Below are 19,657 nucleotides of genomic sequence, written 5' to 3' on the forward strand. Positions count from 1 at the left end.
TCATACTTGGCTGTCTGTATTCGCCGACATTGTTTATTTAGGCGTCACCAATGCTGTTTCAGTCAAGAACACGCGCCTCCACGCTAGCTATAATTAGCAACAGAGGATTGCATTCATGTGTTACAAAAGTAGGCTGAGAATGGAAGTTTCAAATTCAATCAATCCATACGGACATCTAACTTTTTTTTTTTTTTTCAAACTAGCACAGTAAAAATAATAATTACAAGAACCTAATACACGTGGAAAAATCCTTTGTAAATGACTAAATTCAATGTAGATTATAATAATAGATTAACGGTTTTGTCATTAAAAAAAAAAACAATTTTTTATGGCCTAGGATTTTTTTATTTTTTTTATTTTTTTAAGCGTGTTTTAATGATCCAATTGCCTCTAGAATTAAAATTATCAGGCATGGCTATAGGGGCTTCTACGTCATTCAATATAAAGATTTTTTTAGTAATTATTTGGTATTAGAGGTAATATGGTAATTTAATAAATAAAATAAAAAACAAAAAAAAATTAATAAAGCGCGTGTTGTTGCTCCGTTGTTTTCGTGTTGCATGTGCAGATGACACTGACAGTTAAAAACTGATGTCCATGGTGTCATTGCATTCCTTGTGACATCATCTTCCTCAGGTGGATTAATTTATTTTATTATTTAAGTTTAATTTATAATTATCAATATATGATCATTAATTATTATTATTATTAAAAAATATGTAAAATTAGTATGTTAATGTCTTTTAATATTAAATATAATATATCTTTATTAAAAGTGATATAATATAAGTCAGGATTTTGATGTAACTTTGTTGCAGTATATGATGTAAGTCAATTTAAAAAAACAAAAAACAAGTATTTAAATTCAACAGCATATACATAATTTCTTAATATAATAGAGATCTTGAATAATAATAATAATAATAATAATATATAACCATGCTAATCACTATCTATTAATTAGTACATATTATTATTGATGCTTAGTGGCATGATTCTATATTTTTAAATTAGATGTAGTATTAATATATTAAATAAGTGAATTAGAAAAATGAGATTATTAAATATATGAGATTTTTTTATACTAATTTATTAGGGATGTGATTTTATGAGGTGAGAATTAAAAAAACAAATCCAGGACAGGTCGAGTCGGATACTAGAAAGATCCTTCAACTCATTTGATCCTATTTGATCGGATGCAAGTGATGATTACGAGAATTCCTAGTCAAGTGTGGTGCATAAAAAACCACTTCGACCTAACCCGATCTATTGGCATTCCCTAAATAGACTCAACTTCATTTTCACAACTCTTAACATGCTTTCCTTATAATTTAGAATAGACATGACTGAATTTTTTTTTTTATGTAAAAAATAATGTTTGGGTTCTGAAATGGAGTAAAAAATAACATTAAAATCGATCATGACAAACCTATAGCTACAATAATTAGGGCTGAGCTAACCCAATATATCCCACCAAACCCGTTGCTCATGATTGGAATAACTAGATAAAAAAATAAAAAAAAATTATAAAGTCTTTTTTTATATAAAAAAACATCATCTTAATTTTTCAAACTCGTGACCCGAGTTATTAGATTTAAAGTATTCAATCTGAAAAAACCATGAAATTCAATTCACAATCAATCATATATCAAAAGATGAAATTTAAAAAAGAATTTCAATTATACAAAAGGGTTTTAAAAAAATAGCAATTAAAAGAATAAATATCAAAATTAAAATACAAAATAAATTTTATACTTAATTGAAAGGTGAAATTAAAAAAGAAAACAATTTGGTAAAAGGATAATTTTTTTTTAAAAAAATAAGGCTCAAACTTGATATAAAAAATAAAAATAATGATGTAATTAAAGGGTGAAATTAAAAGGAATAATATTTTTTACAAAATGATCAAAAAGAAAATTATAAATCAAAACAATGAGGACCGAAGTGAAAAACATAATACCATCAATTTGAATTAAATGATGAAATTGAAAACTAATAAAACTTTTACAAAAGGACTAAGGTTAAAAAACTAGAAATTTAAAAAATATAGACCAAATTAGAGAATATAATATTTGATAAATTGAAATTTAAGAATAAAATTGAAAAAAAAAATAAAACTTCTACAAAAAGACAAAAAATAAGAAATTAAAATAATAGAGACTAAAGTTGAAATACTAACAACTAAGAGGGTCAAGCTGTAAGTTTCGAGGGAGGAGAGAGAGAAAAAGGAAAAAAAAAAGCTAATTAGCGACAAATCAGACCACCACTGGACACATATGCCGTATTAACAAGAAAATAGCATGACAACACTTTTAAAGTCACGATAAAAAAGCATTTTTAGACATTAAAAGATATTTCTCATACGCTCTCGGGTGAGTTACACTTACATATCATTTTAAAAAATAAAATAAAAAATATTATTTTAATATATTTTTAAATAAAAAATATTTTAAAAAGAAGTTACTATTATACTTCCACCCATACCTAAAATTTCAATAGAGTTGAGAAATAGATTATCCTTAAATTTAATTTTACGAGAATAAGAAATGAAAGTAACTTATTAGGGCTTGTTGAGGTCAGAATCCGAATTGAAAGTCATATCATCTCCACCCTCCTATACTTGAAGCCTGCAATCGAAGTTGAAGGCACAAAAATCAGTCTGAGATGGGGGGTCAATTTTACAGGAGCTTGAGGATGACTTGTGCCCTGCCACTCATGACCCAGCTACCTGTAAGGTGCACCGACCCATTCATAAAAACATGACCAAGATGTAGCTCCATACATCTACAAGTAGGTCGGCCTTAAACTCAAAGCAAAAATGGTTCAAGCAGTAGTTGAAAAGTCCGTGTCCAGATGATCAAAGATTATGCATTTCTCCCTATCTTTCTTATCTTTTGTGATTATAATGTATTATAATCTCTTGGGAAACATAAATTTCCTCATTTGTATTTGATTTTAAGATTAAAATTAGTAATATATTTTTTTTCAGGTAGGATTTGACAGCTCTCCTTTCCCTTATTTTTAAAGCTTCACAGGTATGTCTACCTGATGACAAAATCTCCACAGCAACCATCAACATAGGAACAAAAAAAAAAGTTTGCTGCAACCGACACTTTTGACCCCTTTCTTCGATGATACTTGTACAAGTGGCAACATGTTCAACATAAATTAGTACAGCAACCTTAGCTTAAAGTCGAGCCAGTTGGAGATGATGTTTGAAATCAACATAAAATGGGTTCTTCCCAAATGTTAAGCCATGGCAGGTCAAGACTCAAGGTACAAAGATCATGTCATGTCAGAAACCACCTAGTGTAAGAGCTTTGGGTGCATTTGAAGTCAACATTTCGACCAGAAACCAATGGTGAATAGGAAGACTTTGTCTCTTAAGACACAAGCTACACTGCCAATACCTCAACATGGATATGGTACAAGTTCTCCATGACAGGCTTCAATTCTCAAAGAATATATGTAGTTTCTTTTCTTGTTTTGTTCTGGTTTTACAGTCAGATGGTATAATCAAATTGGTATTTCAAAGAATGTTGAAGCAGCACCATCCCTTGAAGATTACTAGTTACAGTCCATTTCAGTCCTTAATTTTTTATAATTGAAACTCCCATAACCAAATATTTGAAGCTTTGAGCAGCTGGAATTGCTATTTCAAAAGGAAGGATTCAGCTATGCTTAAGGTCAACCAATCAAGTATGACATTTACAACTTTTACATTTCTAAATCTGAGTGAAATAAACCTGCCTGAACATATACCTACCTTACGTGTTTACAGAGCCCCTTCCACATGGCTGTATTTGCTTCTTATCAGCTAAAGGTTAATCTCGGGTATAGCACTGCACATAAGTAACAACTATGACATAGAATCTGATTACTGATCAGCATCAGCCATGGCTTGGACTTGAGCTGCGTACTGTAAGTTCCAGAGGACATCCTCGAAGGATGGACGAGTTGATGGTTCAGGAGATATGCATTTACTCGTGATGGAAACCAAAATTGATAATGACTCCTGTGAGCAAGTAGTTAAGACAATTGGATCCACAATTTTTCTTCGACCATCCTGGCTTCCAAAGGATGCCTGACATTTGTAACACCAGATCTCAGAGATATGTCATCAAAACAAATTAAAAACAAAATAAAGGTAAGAATTCATAGGACTTAAGCAAGAGTGACATTATGAAGAATGGAGGAAAATAAGATCCCTTTCCATGCCAAGAACCATCAAATGTATGTTTCTCACAATGCATAAAAACCTCAACACATTTTAAAGGGATGAAAATGGAAACTTGAAAGAAATGGGAAATGGAATGGCAGATTAGAACTAACCATTCAGCTGAATGGTAAAAATGGCAAGCAAAGCAATTTTAACCTTTAAATCGCACACGCGTGCACATACATATATAATAATGTTCCATAAAATAGAAAAATTCGTGAACATAAGAGATTTTGCAATACCATTTCATTTAGCAGAAATGCTTCTCCTTTCCCGGTTACTATAGGCCCAACGAGTGATTCAAGCAGTATGAACCCAAAGTTGTAGACATCATCCTCTAAGTTTATCTTGTGACTGCAGCAAAAGGATGGAACAAACTATTAAAGATACTGCAGCAGCAATTCAACAGTCAAGGAAATTTCAAACACTTCTTAGGCAGTGAATATTTCTTCCATGACCTAAACATGTCGTTTTACTCATTTATGCTGCCTAGATATGTCTTCAGTCAATTCTCACTTTTGAACTATCACTCGGGAAATCAAAAGAGATAGCTGTTGCATGTAACTAATTGTTCCACTCAACTGCAATATATGGTGAGCAACAACATTGTGGTGGGTACATTTCATTGTCAAGGGAATAATAGCAACTTGGATAGTTACAGCAATTTAGTAGTAGCAATGGACCGGTGGCTGAGCAACAATCCTGGTTGTTCAGAGGAACAAATGCCAGTGAGTGCAGTTTGGATGTTCAGAGTGATAACGAGGCACAACTGACAGTAGTGGATGTTCAGAGGAACAAATGCCAGTGAGTGCAGTTTGGATATAGTCAGCATTAGTGGACTAATAACAGAACCCCGTCTCAGCTATAAAGATGACTACATGATTGAGGAGGTAAGTTAAGGTGAGCAGAATCAATGGCAACTGCAATCATAGTAGCAGAATCAATAGCTGAGACAGTGGTCGTAGGTGTTGGCATTCAGTGATGGTTTCAATTTAAGACAGCATTATCAGCTGACGACATTTCATTAAAAATTGTCAAGGAATCAACTCAAGCCAAGTAATAATGGGGGTGGTGAGATTCAAACTCATGACTATTTAGTCAACAAGTCAAAGAACCATCTCAACCTAAAATTTTAAGTTGTATTACAAATCTCCAAACTAAGATTATATGAACAATTGAAGTTAATACTGAATCTCCAGAAAACAAACTTCAAGATTTAAAATTTTTAACATGAACCACTTTTGTGCATTATATCTAGAACTTAATGCTTAGCAAAGTAGAATATATACCTTGATTTCAGGACATCTCCCTTTGCCTTCAAAACAGATGAAATGCATCAGAATACACTCAGAACATAGATACCATTACAAGTTAAATAATTTAGCATGCGTAGCTGCCAAATGTACCTCAGGTTTTTCAATCTCATCTGTGATGATGGACATTCCATAGTCACTTAGCTTCGCAATCCGATGCTCATCAAGCAATATATTATCTGTTTTCAGTCTATTGTTAAAAGCACCAGGAATCACCCCGGTATGTAGAAAATGCACAGCCTTGGCAACACCAATAAGAATTGCCAATCTTTCTGGCCACCCAAGGGCTTTCTCTGGGCACATTTCTGGACATAGATAAGCAGCATTAGTAGTTGTTAGAGACTAGAGGCGATTGATAAAGCTATTGTGGGTAAAATATGGTAATAGCAGCAGCTTTTTTGTAGCAAGTCCTATAGGGTCAACCTGCTTATAAATTGGAAAAACCATGTGTAGTGCAAACACACACAAAAGTTTATGTGCTATTAAAAGGATGTGATCTTATGCTCTGAACCCTGAAGAAAGCAATACTGACCTGAAAGATGAGTACGATAGTTTCCATTGGGCAAATATTCATAAACAAGGAAGACTTTGGTGCTACTAGAATCATTTTGCAGGCCACTGTCAACGCAATGACCCAACAGACCAACCAAATGTGAATGGTGCAGCTTTGAAAGCAAATCCAGGCGAACCTTGAGATTTTGAATTGAATGCTTCTTCAACAAAGACAGTGATCGTATAGCAACACAGGTTCCGTTCTCCAATCTCCCTTTGTAAATCTGACAAGTACAAACAGATTAAATTGAACAGGCCCTTTGAGACGGACAAAAAAACTACTTCAACAAAAACATGCAACAAATGTTGTTCTCGGTGATGAGTGAGAGTGCAAAAAAGGCTTAGAAATTACATCAAATATTGTTCTAGAAGTAGGAAATAGATTTTAACCATATGCAATTCATACTCATTGCTGTAATAGTTCAAAATAGGTTTTTCCACTAAATTTTCGAAGAATAGTTGGGTTCTCATGAAGTACCTTCCCAATTGAGCCTTCTCCCATAAATGACGATGAATCAAAGTTGTTTGTGGCTTCCTTTAACTCTTCCAAGGTAAATACACGGCATGCTGGGGCTCCTTGTGTCCCTAGCTTGGCTGCTTCAGAAATGAATCCTGAAAGGAACAGGAAGGTTACGAATTAATTAATGCCGAGAGATTCCTTATGAGGAAAATAACATTATAGAAAATATTAGCACGCATTGCTATGGGACATACAAAAAAAGAAAAGGTTACTTGACAATGCTGTATGACTTACTGGCATTTGCTAGGACTTCAGAAGAAACCCCAGTTGGTATGTTATCTTGTTCAACCTTGGAAATTATATTCTGCTTGAATGTCCTTCTAGAACGGTATCTTCTGCGCAAAAAGACAACCAACAATGCCAAAAGACTGATAACAAGAACAGCTCCACCAATGGCAGCAACTAATATTCCTACTGCTCTGCATCTTGATTGTTTCCCCTCCTCATTAGCCACATTACAGTACGACTCCTGATGCTGGTTTTGGGAATCAACGGATAAGCAATTCCCTCCGAACTTAACGACTCTCTTATCTAGCATGCTTCCCAAGCAAGAGGGAAGTCCACCGATTAACTTGTTTGAAGAAAGATCGACAAACCCAAGTTTGCTGCCACAAAGAAGATGATTTGGAAGTGACCCACTCAGCATATTTGATGCTAAATTCAAGTAACTGATGTTCGGCAGAGAGAACATGGAAGAGGGAGGTGTTCCGCTGAGATGATTTAAAGACAAATCAAGGTGTTGAAGCTGATTCAGCTGACCAAATTGCCCAGGAATTTTTCCCGAGAAGGAGTTATTGCTTAGGAGAACTGTAATCAACTCTTTTGGCATTCCAGGTAGGTCAGAATCTAACTTGTTCTCTCTTAAATCCAACATATGTAGGCTACTTAAGGTGCTCAAATCAGGCAATTTACCAGTAAGATGATTGTGAGACAAGGCAATATCAGTTAGCGTTATGATTCTGCATATTGAAGAAGGAAACTGACCATTAAACCTGTTACTCTTCAAGCTCAAAATGGTGAGATTTGACAATGAATCCAGCCAATCAGGGACACTTCCATTGAAGTAATTGCCATCTAAAGTTAGAGAATTAAGCTTAACCAGTCTTGATAGCTGGGGTGGAACTGAACCAAAAAAAAAATTTGAGCACAAGTCCAAAACTTCAAGTGAATACAACCTGTGAATCTTATCAGGAAGTGGTCCCCAAATCCCCAAAGACACTAACCTAAGAACTTTCAAGCTAGTTAACCTTGTCAGTGTAGTAACAAAAGAATCAATTGAGAAACTTTCAGATAAAGTCTGATTAGGAATTGCAAATCCATTGAAGTCATTACTAACCTTGACAAGCTTGTCTCCCATAATTTTGAGTTCAGTGACAGTATTTTCCAGGCAAACAATTCCCAGATTTGGACTTGAAGACAAGTTACAAAGGTCTCCATTGTAGCCTTCCAAAATATCCAATTGGGGAGGATGCTCTAAATGCTTCCTTAGTTGCAGAAGAAGCTGTAGCTGATAAGTTTGTGACTCATGAGTACTTGAAATAAAGAAACTCCATGAAAGATAGACAAAAAGAAGCCAGCTTGACCACCCCATTGAAGACAAATTTCAAGTACTAGACTCTAAATTTCACAGATTGTTGAATTCAAGACAAAAAAGGACCCCCATTAAAATAGAACTTCTATTGCAAGTCCAAGAAGAGAACTTCACTAAATTCTACACTTGAAAACAAGGTGAAATCTCAAGTAAATGTCGGGGAAAAGCAAGGAAATTCTCCCGGGAAAATCAAAAGGGAACGCTTCCCAAGAAAATGCTACTAAACCTTGAAAGCAAGAGGATCAAAACCCCATGAGCCAAAACAAAGGAACATGAAGAAACGAGCAAAGTTTAATGAACAAAAAATGTCTCTGAACTCTGGAGTACAGCCCAGAAAAAACCCAGGAAGAAAAAAAGTAGAGACAAATGCAGAGGGAGTAGTAGTCAGAAACAAGATAAGACCTTGAAGAACTATAAAATTTGAGAGGTAAATGTTATTGATATGATAAGAATATCTATGCAATAATTGCCTGCGGTGTTATTAAATGAAAGTTGGACTGGATAATGCAAGAGGTAGTTGAAAAAGGTATGTACTGTAAGGAAAGAAACTGATAACAAGCATTTACTGCTGTGTTCAAGGCATTAATGGGGTCGGTTTTCTCGTAGAGAAAGACAAGCCAAGTGGGATTTTGGTGTGTATTTGTAGGTTGTAGCAGAGAAGAGTAAAAGGGAGAATGGAAGAAGAAAAATCAGTGGTTTGCTATGTTCTGTCTTTGTAATGTGTGTGCGTCTGTAGATTCTGTACTGTTGAGTGGTTAAACTGAATGCAGGGTTGTCTGTTTTTTGGCCTTTTTCTTTTGGAGAAATTTCTTCACTGTCTTAGGATTCTTTCGGTTATGGCAGCAATGCCATCACATGCTAGACCTTGTCTTCCGTTCCCTCTTTGTTTGAAATTGATTGGCTCTTGTTTCTTTTGACTCCTTTGACCTTTGATCTTTTCTTCTTATGTTTTTGTAAATTGGCAGTGATGACATGGAGAAGATGGCACTGGCATCGGCATCAGCATCGGAAATGGCTTCACTTGGTGAATCAATGAGGGGGAAAAAACACAAAATCCTGCAAAATATTATGATATTTGATCCAATGCAAAATCATATTTACCAAGGAAAAACCATGTAAATAGTGAGAAACTAAAAATGCGTTGCAGAGCTTTTTACCTTTAAGAATATAAATGAAGTCTATCTCATTAACTAAATTCTAAAATGCTCTATAATTTTTTACCCACCGGCAGCCCAAACGGGGGCTGAATGGGAAGGACGGTGTTGCTATTGTAACGCAAAAATTCAGCTAAAATCCCTTGAAAAGTCCTAACAAGTGGGACCATTAAGCACGGGCCAGCCTGTTTTTGAGTGCAAAGCCACGTTCTTTAAGAGAACCGTTGCCTTTAAAATAGAATCCCATGAAAATGCGAGCCCAAACTCAAATAAAATAAACATTAAAAAAAAAAAAAAAACAAAGCTGTGTGCGGCTTTTTCTGTTCTTGCCTAGACATAGAGGCATGTTTGTTGGGGGGCAATAGCTGGATACTGAGATTTTTATATTAGGATTTGGCATCTGACTCAGTCAATCCCAATCTCATAAGGCCAAACCAAATAATAGAGCATATTTTTCATGTCAAGATGAAACCCTAATATGAGATAGAATTGGATCCACTCCCTCATCTTGATATGGTCATAATTATATTTTCTGACACCGAGTTCTGTAAGAAAAGATGACAACAATCTTGGATTTTGGGAGGTAGAAAATGTCAATTCAGGAATGTCCTACCCGTGCATAAGAGAGAATGTCTTGTACACAACAAGCATTCAGAAACTTGATCAAGAGATACTGGCCTCAGGACCATATCTCAAACATTTTGTTTTTTAACGGTTAAAAATCAATGTTAACGGGGCCACTAAGAGTACATAGTGTTTTTGAATTGCTATAATATTTTGATATTAAAAATAAAATTTAAAAAATAACAAATATTATTTTAATATATTTTTAAATAAAAACACTTTAAAACATAATCTTTATCACTCTTCTAAACAGGCAGTAAAACACTCTCATAAACTAAACTCCACTGTTATGGATAGATGGATCATGGATGGTCGTTGTGTTTTAAGAAATAAACTCTTCATGAAAAAAGCCAGTGTATTGAACAAGACTTGGCTTTTGAAGTTTACTACGAGTTACCTGGTCTCACAAAAGAGAGCAAAAGGAATAAAGTGGAGAAAAAGTACTTGACTAGACGTTAGCGGAGTAATCATACATGCAACCTCCAAAGTTCATAAATTATTGAAGTCAGCAATGATTTAGCACACAAATCTTAAGGGTTATCGCGCATTATTAAGCTTTATGTGATCGAAGATGATTCAATTTTCAGTGAAAATGATGTTAAAATGACAGATACACAGTTCCTTCCTTCACTTGGTGCTTCTCTAGTTGCAACCAAAAGTAACATCCAGGCAATAGTGAAGTCACTGTAGCAAGCGCCAATTCTTTAAGAAGCTAACACAATGTTATGGCCTAGAATCTGCAAAAAGTAAAGAGAAAAATGCAGAGAACTCTAACTACCTCCCCATGTTCATAGTAATGAAATCATTGCCTCCTTTAGTTTCAGCACACCTAGAGGATGAGCTTTAGATTGATGATTGTTTTGCTCGATTAACATAGCATATGATAGAAATGTACAGTGGCAATCATGCAGTAATGATCAGTCGATGAGCAAAGTGACTTCTTAGATTCTATTCCAGCAAGGGAAAAGGTAGACAAGAACAGGGACTCCTATTTTCAGGCAATATACATGCTGTTGTTTTCCAGTGTAAGAAGAAAATTAGCATCTACTGCATGACAGACAACATTAATATGCTCAGGATACACTAAAGGAACCAAAATAAAGAGGAAAGAGGTGCTGGAAAATGTGTAAAAGGCGACAATGATATGAAGGGGACCAGATAAGCAGTCACTAAAGGGACCAAAAATAGTCAGTTGCCTTATTCTGTCCATCTATCAATTACAAGCCCATCTTCTCCACCCTCCCACCCCACAAGACCTGTCTCAATGATTTATCCTTGGACCATGACCTTTTTTGTCACTAAATTAAAAGCCCTCAAGCTCTATTAAGAGTTACTGCTCTTCTTTTTTAAAGCCAATGATAAGCAGTAACAGTGAATGCAAAAGTATCAGCAGTTTAGAGACGTGTTCATGGTATCCCTGCTTGTATTTAGACACATCAATTCATGCTCTTGATCTTCTCCCTTAGACTCGGACTCACTTTCAAATCCTTCTTTATTATAATGCATGTAGAAGGACCCCATCCTTTAATCTCTATTCAAGTTTTCATTGATGATGGGACCGCTTCCTTCTCTCCCCTCCTTTTTTCCTCCCCACTAGACACTGCTTGAACCAGATTTACCACAGTAATCTTACTAATATCCTGCCCACTGCTTAGGAGGTGTGAGTGTGAGTGTGTTACTAGTGATCTTTACAAGGCTTACTGGACTCAATTACACTGCTGAAATCTCTGGCCATCTTAACATGGTTAGAGAACCCTGTAGTTCTTATTTTTTAACACTCGAAATTCGAGACCTCTTTGCTAACTGTGAAGCAAGGATTGAGATGTATTGGTCCCCAAGACATTTCTTTCCTTTTAATGGTAGAAAGTAAGGGACCATTTGAAAACCTGGACTTCAACTGGAACAAAGAAGGGAGAACCACTCAATTCTCTTCTTCTACTTCCAGAGTTCAGTGGCTTCCAGCACCATCATATCAATGGCATCTGTTGCGCCAACCTCATCTACATGTAGGCACCTGCTTCCTTAAACCTCTTAGAGCCAAAACTATCCTTGTAAATGTTAGTAATATTGAATTTAGAACAAGAGAGGAACTGTTTTACTCTGGTCAGGCTAAATTCTTGATTTTTTGCCATCAAATTAACTGAAGAAACAGTAAAATTACACTACAAAGAAATGCAGTGATCAAATTAGTCTCAAAATCAACCAAGCTCTACGAAATAGGTACACGACCGAAGACTTGACAGTCGAGTCGAACCAAAATGTTCTGCAAAGCACTTTGGATGCTTTGTGGGCTTAAGTTGAGGTGAGAATACCATTAAGCAACTAATATCAAATTTAGTACTCATAAACTAATGATGAATAAAGAAACTAAGCATGAACTCAAGCAAAGAAATTTATAACATTTCACATGTTTCTTCAAGAACATGATGTCACTGTCATTCTCACAGAAATACATACCAGCAAAAATCATTGCTGGGACAGCACTAAGTTGTGGAAACTGACAGAAGAATGTAAACTCATCTGATCTCAGTGAATCCTTGAGACAAAACTATAAGAGTTCAATCCTTGATCAAATAATGTGTCGCTCTCATTTAACGAGTCCTTGAAATTCAATCTCGCCCTCGTATGCCTTGATCACTTCAGAGCAATCCTCCTCATGATAACCAAGGAACATCTTTTCAAAATCATTCTTACATATATTTAAAATCCAGGTGACATTAACGTCCTTAAACATCAGCACATTCAAAACTGAGCGTCTTGGACTGATTCTCTTCTCCAAAGCGTCTAGCAACATCTGATGGCCTCAGGCCAACCTTTTTTACGTAGAAATTCATTAATTTCCTAATCTTGTCGAGGTTCAAGTACAAAACTCAAAATGTTTAATATAGAAGTGTAAATGGGGTAGGATTGATTTATGTTTGGTTTGATATATAAGATAAAGAATTTAATTGAGATGAAACTCGGGAAGAGTAAAATTCGTAAAATTCTTAGAGAAAATTCACAATATATATGAACATATTAATTGATTAATCCATTTAAGTCTATAATTATATTTATAAAACTTGATTTGGTGTAACGAGTTAATTTGATGATCTATTATTCAAAATTTAAATTAATGATCCATTAACTCGAAGCTAAGTGTAGACTAGATTTGCTTTTAATTTTTATAGAAAGTTGACCTGATGTATTATCTATTTAATTCGGTCAAACTTCAATGTAACTCAATTGAGTAAACTCCAAATATTATAGAAAGTTGACCTGATGTATTATCTATTTAACTCGGTCAAACTTCAATGTAACTCAATTGAGTAACTCCAAATATTTTTTTAAAAGGTTCTGTTTAAAATAATATTATTGTAGTTATTTTATTTCACTTTTTTATTCCAAATAACATCATCATCTTGTGATAATTATGAGTTGACCTATTAACTTACTAGTCGGCCTACCTGAGTCTTATCCGAATCAGACCTTTGAATACTTATGGCTATAACTCAAAATTATCAGCTAAATTTAGGTTTCCTTGAAATTGGTATCGCAGATAAAAGTTCCAATTTTTATTCTTTAAGCAAATTTTGGTTCGTTCTGAACTACAAAATTGAAAAATCCAGGGCACATGCTGCTATCCACCAAAGAAATCAGTCCGAAGTTATTCAACACAATTATTTTATTTCAACCTTTGCCTATTAGCGCTTGAATCATTCTATTAGGGAAGTAAACAGACCTAACCATATTAATAGCCAGCAGGAAAACCTCCTTTTCTAGGGTCGCTGACACCCACTAGCTCACCCCTACCTTTATTTTTCCTGCTAGTTTCTGCATCAACAAAAATGAATTGACAAATACTCCCACCAGCAAGGCTCTGTAGGACATGGCCCCGTTTACGAAGGAATGTTCTGACATTAGCAGGAACTTCATAGTGTTCACCATATGGTGTCGTCCAATTCTCATACTGCACCACGTTAGGTATCAGCTGCAAAGACAACATTGTAGGGAGAATGTTAGAAGCTTGGATTGCTGGCTGTTCAAATTAACTACTAAGTCTGTGAAAAATGGATGTTAATATGCCCTTGGTTGCAGGCTTGAACCCAATATCCAAATTCTAAAACTCATAGCAGAAATACATATGTTGAAGAAATCAAGAACAGTATAAAATGCTATTACCAGAGCTTAATTCCCATCATGAGGATATATATGTGTGTGTGTGTGTGTGGTCAAATTACTCATGAGTCATTGAGCTCAGAATACATTTACACAAATATAGATTAAACTGAACATAGGAACTTACCCAGAAGCCAAACAAACAGCTAGAAACTGGAAAGTGTAGAGCTTGTAAATCTTAATAAATACGGGGAAGACTAATAAAGCAGTTGGGAACAGAATAAAAAATATTAATGAAGTTAGCACTGTGGACATTAATAAAAACCTGATGATAAACTCTTGGAGCAAGCACAGAATGGAGTGGATCCATGCCCCTCAAATGATTTAAGATAACCTCTGTAGTCCCAGCAATGATCATGGCTCCTCCACTTGCACCTACCACGGCTTTCAGTTTCTCATCCTGAAGAAGCATAGGAAGACATGGAAAGATTAAACAGTAGTGCTAGTTATAGAGGCCAAACAAGCTTTGCAATATTAGTTATCTATGTTCAGAGGCCAATAATGTAGGGCATGCTATCCTAGCCCTTTGTGAGTTGTGACCCCACTCGAAAGAGCATATTATCTGTAGGAAGATACTGGGATTCTTTTATCGACTAGCACAAAATTGAGTAGAGGAACCATGATATGTTGAGTAGAAAAATCTCGAAGCATAATACCTTCAAAATGATAGTAGGCGTCATGGATGATAATGGCCTCTTCCCTGGGCGGATGGAATTGGGAGGTGCTGGAGGTGGAACGTCTCCATTGTTCATGGGGATGGAGAACTCATCCATTTCATTGTTTAGGAGTATTCCCGTACTCGGAGACAGTATATTCGAACCAAAATATGCGTTCACAGTATTGGTCATGGAGACAGCATTTCGTTCAATATCTACAACTGAAATATGACTGGTGCCGTGATCATGGATCTGGTTCCACCTGACAGAAAAAGAGTTAAGTGAAGATGATAGTTATAGATGCTGTAATAAATATGATGAATGGGAACATGTGGATTCTTTTGGCAACAATCAAATACACAGTTACTTTTGTTGTTCTGATATTGTGCTTCACAGGCTAGCTCTCTAAATAACAGCATAATACACATCCAGAAGTGCATGCTTGCACCAAAAGAGAAACTCCTTTACCTTATACACAGCTGAATGTAGAAGAGTTTGAAACAGATGCAAAATTAACAACTAAGCAGCAATGAGAAACCTAAAAACGTATTAACAACTAAGCAGCAATGAGAAACCTAAAAACGTATTTGGAGTATCATTGCACAGGTTCACATTGATAATCATTTCTTTCATGAAATTTGAATCCAAATGATTTGGAAATGTCTTGCCGGCAAAAAGGACAGCTCCCAGTGGAATGATACAACGATATTATGACCATTGTGAACATAAATTCTAGCACATGAACATATGCACATCAATTTTTTTTTCCCCATACAGAGACTGCCACGAACATAAATCATATAGACAGGCTATCAAGTTCTCGACCAAACGGAGAGAGCACGCAGTTTTGTGCTGGTAAGATACAAATAAAATATATTTAGTGCTTACAGTTATAATCATGTAAATCATCCAGACTCTCATAAAAGAAGTAGCGTACCTGCCACCATAATGACGAGGATCAAAAGTCATATTGTCATATATGGTTTTCTTTAACATTTCAGCAAATTTGGGAGACAGCATGTCGGATACGACTTCAGTGACATTGATAAAATCAGGGTCACCAAGATTCATTCTAACAGCGAATGCATGTTTTAGAGCTTCAATTTCTCGATGGATCCCAAGAGGGCCCGAAATGCCAGAAGGGGCTCCGTATTGGGCAAGAATGTTCAAAATCTGTGGCAGTGAAAACTATTAATCGTAGTCTCTTTTTCTGCGAAGCATGAAGAAAGTAAGGACAAAGATACACACTTACGAGCATCATTGAAGCACCCCCAGAAGAAGGAGGGGGCATTCCAAGTATTTTGAAGCCTAGAATATCAGCAACGATTGGATCTCGCATTTTAACTTGATATCTCCGCAAATCCTCTCTTGTCAAGATCCCTCCAGCCTTCTGGATATCCTTAACCAATTTGGATCCTATTGATCCGTTATAGAAGGCCTCTATGCCATGCTTTGATATCTTTCTGAGTGTGTGTGCTAGTTTCTTGTTGTGGCAGATATTTCCTGGTTGCAAAAGTTTGCCATTGGATGTAAGCAAGTCTCGAAGCCCCTTGTCAGCCAGAATCCCTGATTCTGTTTTGACCATCTGCATATGAAGGTACGGTGAAATTTTGAATCCTTTGCAAGCAAGCTGCTCAGCTGGCCTTACAAGCCTTTTCCATGGAAGCCTTCCATACTTTCTCCAAGCTCTGTGAAGACCAGCAAGTTCCCCTGGAACTGCTATTGAGAGCGCACCTCTAGCTTTTTTAGTAGCATTGCCAGCATACATATCCTGAAAAGAGAGAATCAATGTGAGTAGAGAGGGAGTACTGGTGGATTGATTGACTAGACAAGGTTTCCCTTGATAAGTCTATGTAACCATGCATTTCCCTCGTATTGTCTGAATAGAAAACGGTACCACCAGTGGAATTGTGGCACCTGAAGAGATCAGCTCTATGAAGGGCTATGGCATGTCTCATATGTAACACCAAGTGCATATAACTTTTCAGGTGAATGATCTCAGTAAAGTTCAACACCATAAAAAACATAATTATTGAAGCAAATCGGAGCACCTCGGAAGCTTTCATAGGGGCAGTTTCTCTCATATCAAAGGCTTGTGCCTCTCCGCTAGCTAGCAAGATCAACATAAAGGATCCTCCCCCCATACCACTTGACGCTAGTCCCACGACTCCCAAGCAAAGAGATGCGGCGACAGCAGCATCAACTGCATGACCACCTTCACGAAGAGCATCCATCCCAATTCTGGAACATCTGCCATCATCAGTAGCAACAACACCATGGCTTGCCACAACATCATGTCTTTGATGGGTTGGGCCACCCAGATTGCCAAGACCCAAAGTAGGCAGCAGTGGTGAACTGAAGAGAAATGCAAGAGTCGTCCATAATAAGAGAAAAGCTGCCAACCAGAAATAGTGTTTAGATCAGCAACAGAGAAACTAAAAACACATTTGTTTTCTAACTTCGAATAAAAACAATAAGACAGGCAGCCTTCTTGCTTTAAGTTAACATCTTTGTGAGAGAGACAGGGGCGGAGGAAGAGGAGTTTGATGAGCCTCTTGGATCACAAATGTAAGTGACTTTTATCCATATCCACATCAAGCAATCAAATCAAATCAGACTACCATCTAAAATGCTTCGAATTTAGTGAAATAACTGGTGGGTGGGGGGGAATGTGCCTCGTCTAGTTCCAGTTTCTAGCAAAACTAACACTCTTTGGTAAGAAACAAATTGAACTAACAGCCGCAGCCATCAATAATCCACCAAGACTAATAGCAAAACGAAAAAAACCGATCATACCACTCATCCAGATGCGCATGTTAGAGATGGAAGAGGTCACAAAATAAACGGCAGAGTAGGATTTACTTACATGCAGATGCCATTGAGTACAGAAAGCACAAGCGAAAGGAGATGTATTTCCACTCTCACCCAATTCACTTGGAAGCAGAGACTATCATGGGAAAATTAGGACTCTATATTCTCAATTTATTCATGAACTAATCTATATTATAACTTCCATTAAGGGAAAAGGACAGGTTAACCTTGGCATGCTAAACTAGGAAGCAAATAAATTTCACAGTAACAAATTTATTTGCTACAGAAACCTGTCAGATTCTGTCAATCTTCATTCTCCAAATACCATCATATGCAAATCCAATCAAAATCTATCTGCCATAGTTATCTCAGAAAGAAAATTTAATGAAAACATTACTCCATAGAGCACACATTTATGATCTTTATTATCCATCTATCTGGCATATGATGCCAAGCCAACGCACAAACAATTAAATGGCATGCTTAACTTAGCCTGGGTTGTTGTTATCTGCAAACATTTCCCAGGTTCCTTTTAAAGGAAGAAATTGGATAACTACATTCAACACTCAAAAACTCTGGCATAGAATGCCATGTCAATGCAAAAAAAAAAAATGGCAGCTTAGCCGAAGTTGTTATTATCTTCAAACATTTCCCAGATTACTTCTACACAGAAAACTCGAATGTGGAGAAAACAAATTAAAACAGTATATTTTGATGGTAATCCAATCAATAAAATCACAATTTAGTAAACTTGTTTTTTATTGTCCAATAAGATTACTATCAACCTATATTTGATGAAGTAATTAAAACTCCAATAATTCTACGTTTTAATAACCTTGTTTTTTTTTTTTTTATTGTCCTTGGAATCACAATTTAAAAGTTATTTTTTTATTATATTTTTTATGACATTTCTTGAAGTATTAATTTGGTGTTATATTTTTAAAATTACAAATAAAAATAAAGTTTAATAACCTTGTTTTTTATATATAATATAGAGAGTTAAATATTATCCCATGGAATTTTTTTTTTCTTTCTTGTTATTGACTTGAGTAACTTTTGCCTTTAAGGTTATTTTTTAAAATAATTGTAAGACTTTAATATTATCTTTAAATATAAATAAAAAACTCGTAAAGATTTTTATTTAAAATCTTGATAAAAAAACATGTTGAGAAAAATAATAAAGGCTTTATATTTATCCAATCAATACAATCATCAATCATAAAGAAAATCAAGTAACACATGATAAAATAAAAAATTTTAAATAATTAAAATGACATGTAAATGAGGGAACTAAAAAAGAACACTCACATCACATGAACAAGAAAAAAAAAATTAAAAAAAAAATACCCTTTTCAGCTTCTTCTTCAGGCGCGAGTTCATGGAATGCACTACTGCAGTGAAAGTGCAGTTAAAAGAACGGTGTATGCATGCACATGTGGCAACCACCCATTTGGCTTTAGAGAAACTTGTCTCTGATAAAGACACTGAGTTAGTTGTCTTTTCGTAAGCTTTCAGTTTTGAGACAGAGTTCAACTGCATGCTGTCTTCTTTGACTCTCTTCGTTTGCTCTCTCCCCTATTTGGCCTGCTAAAGATGTTGGGCCAAATTTGTTATACGGTGCTAAAGATGTATTTTCCTATATTTGATTTCAAAAAAAAAAAAAAAGATTTGGATGTTAACTATAACTAACAATAAATTGATGAAGGGGTGAAATTGTCTAATATCAATTAAGATTGAAACAAAATTGATAAAATTAAGAGACTAAGGACTCAATTGATAATGGAGGCATTGTTTGGGAGCAGAATGAGGCTTTCCCATATTTCGAGGGTTAGGCACTCCAGAGAGGCCCTGCTTGAGCACATGCATGTAAATACTCATGGTATTCTTACAATCATACAGTATGATTATTGGATTCACCTTGCGCTCCTATTTCTCAGCATTTGTTCTTGAGAAAAATTAGGAGTAAACATGATTTGACTTGTTTTCAGGATATATCATGCGGCTGACAAGGTGCAAACTCTTAGAAGTGTGGTACTCAAAAATTGACCCTCTTGTGCCA

General features: G+C 35.6%; 2 protein-coding genes across 2 annotated transcripts; both read right to left on the minus strand.

Moving 5' to 3' along the window:
• Positions 1–3,624: 3,624 nt before the first annotated feature.
• LOC7467707 (probable inactive leucine-rich repeat receptor-like protein kinase At3g03770) lies at positions 3,625–9,116 on the minus strand. The gene is made up of 7 exons (XM_024592424.2): positions 6,839–9,116; positions 6,563–6,696; positions 6,065–6,308; positions 5,626–5,837; positions 5,509–5,534; positions 4,462–4,573; positions 3,625–4,084 (listed from the first exon to the last, which is right to left on the minus strand). Exons 1-7 carry the CDS (start codon positions 8,193–8,195, stop codon positions 3,878–3,880), a joined length of 2,292 nt encoding a protein of 763 aa, XP_024448192.1. The 5' UTR covers positions 8,196–9,116; the 3' UTR covers positions 3,625–3,877.
• Positions 9,117–13,505: 4,389 nt separating this feature from the next.
• On the minus strand, positions 13,506–18,303 carry LOC7467706 (glutathione hydrolase 1). The gene is made up of 7 exons (XM_002298572.4): positions 17,654–18,303; positions 16,839–17,182; positions 16,040–16,558; positions 15,725–15,960; positions 14,788–15,049; positions 14,397–14,531; positions 13,506–13,943 (listed from the first exon to the last, which is right to left on the minus strand). Exons 1-7 carry the CDS (start codon positions 17,664–17,666, stop codon positions 13,704–13,706), a joined length of 1,749 nt encoding a protein of 582 aa, XP_002298608.4. The 5' UTR covers positions 17,667–18,303; the 3' UTR covers positions 13,506–13,703.
• Between the last annotated feature and the right edge of the window lie 1,354 nt (positions 18,304–19,657).

The sequence above is a fragment of the Populus trichocarpa genome, chromosome 1 (genome assembly GCF_000002775.5).
Source record: "Populus trichocarpa isolate Nisqually-1 chromosome 1, P.trichocarpa_v4.1, whole genome shotgun sequence".
Classification (NCBI taxonomy): Eukaryota; Viridiplantae; Streptophyta; class Magnoliopsida; order Malpighiales; family Salicaceae; genus Populus; species Populus trichocarpa.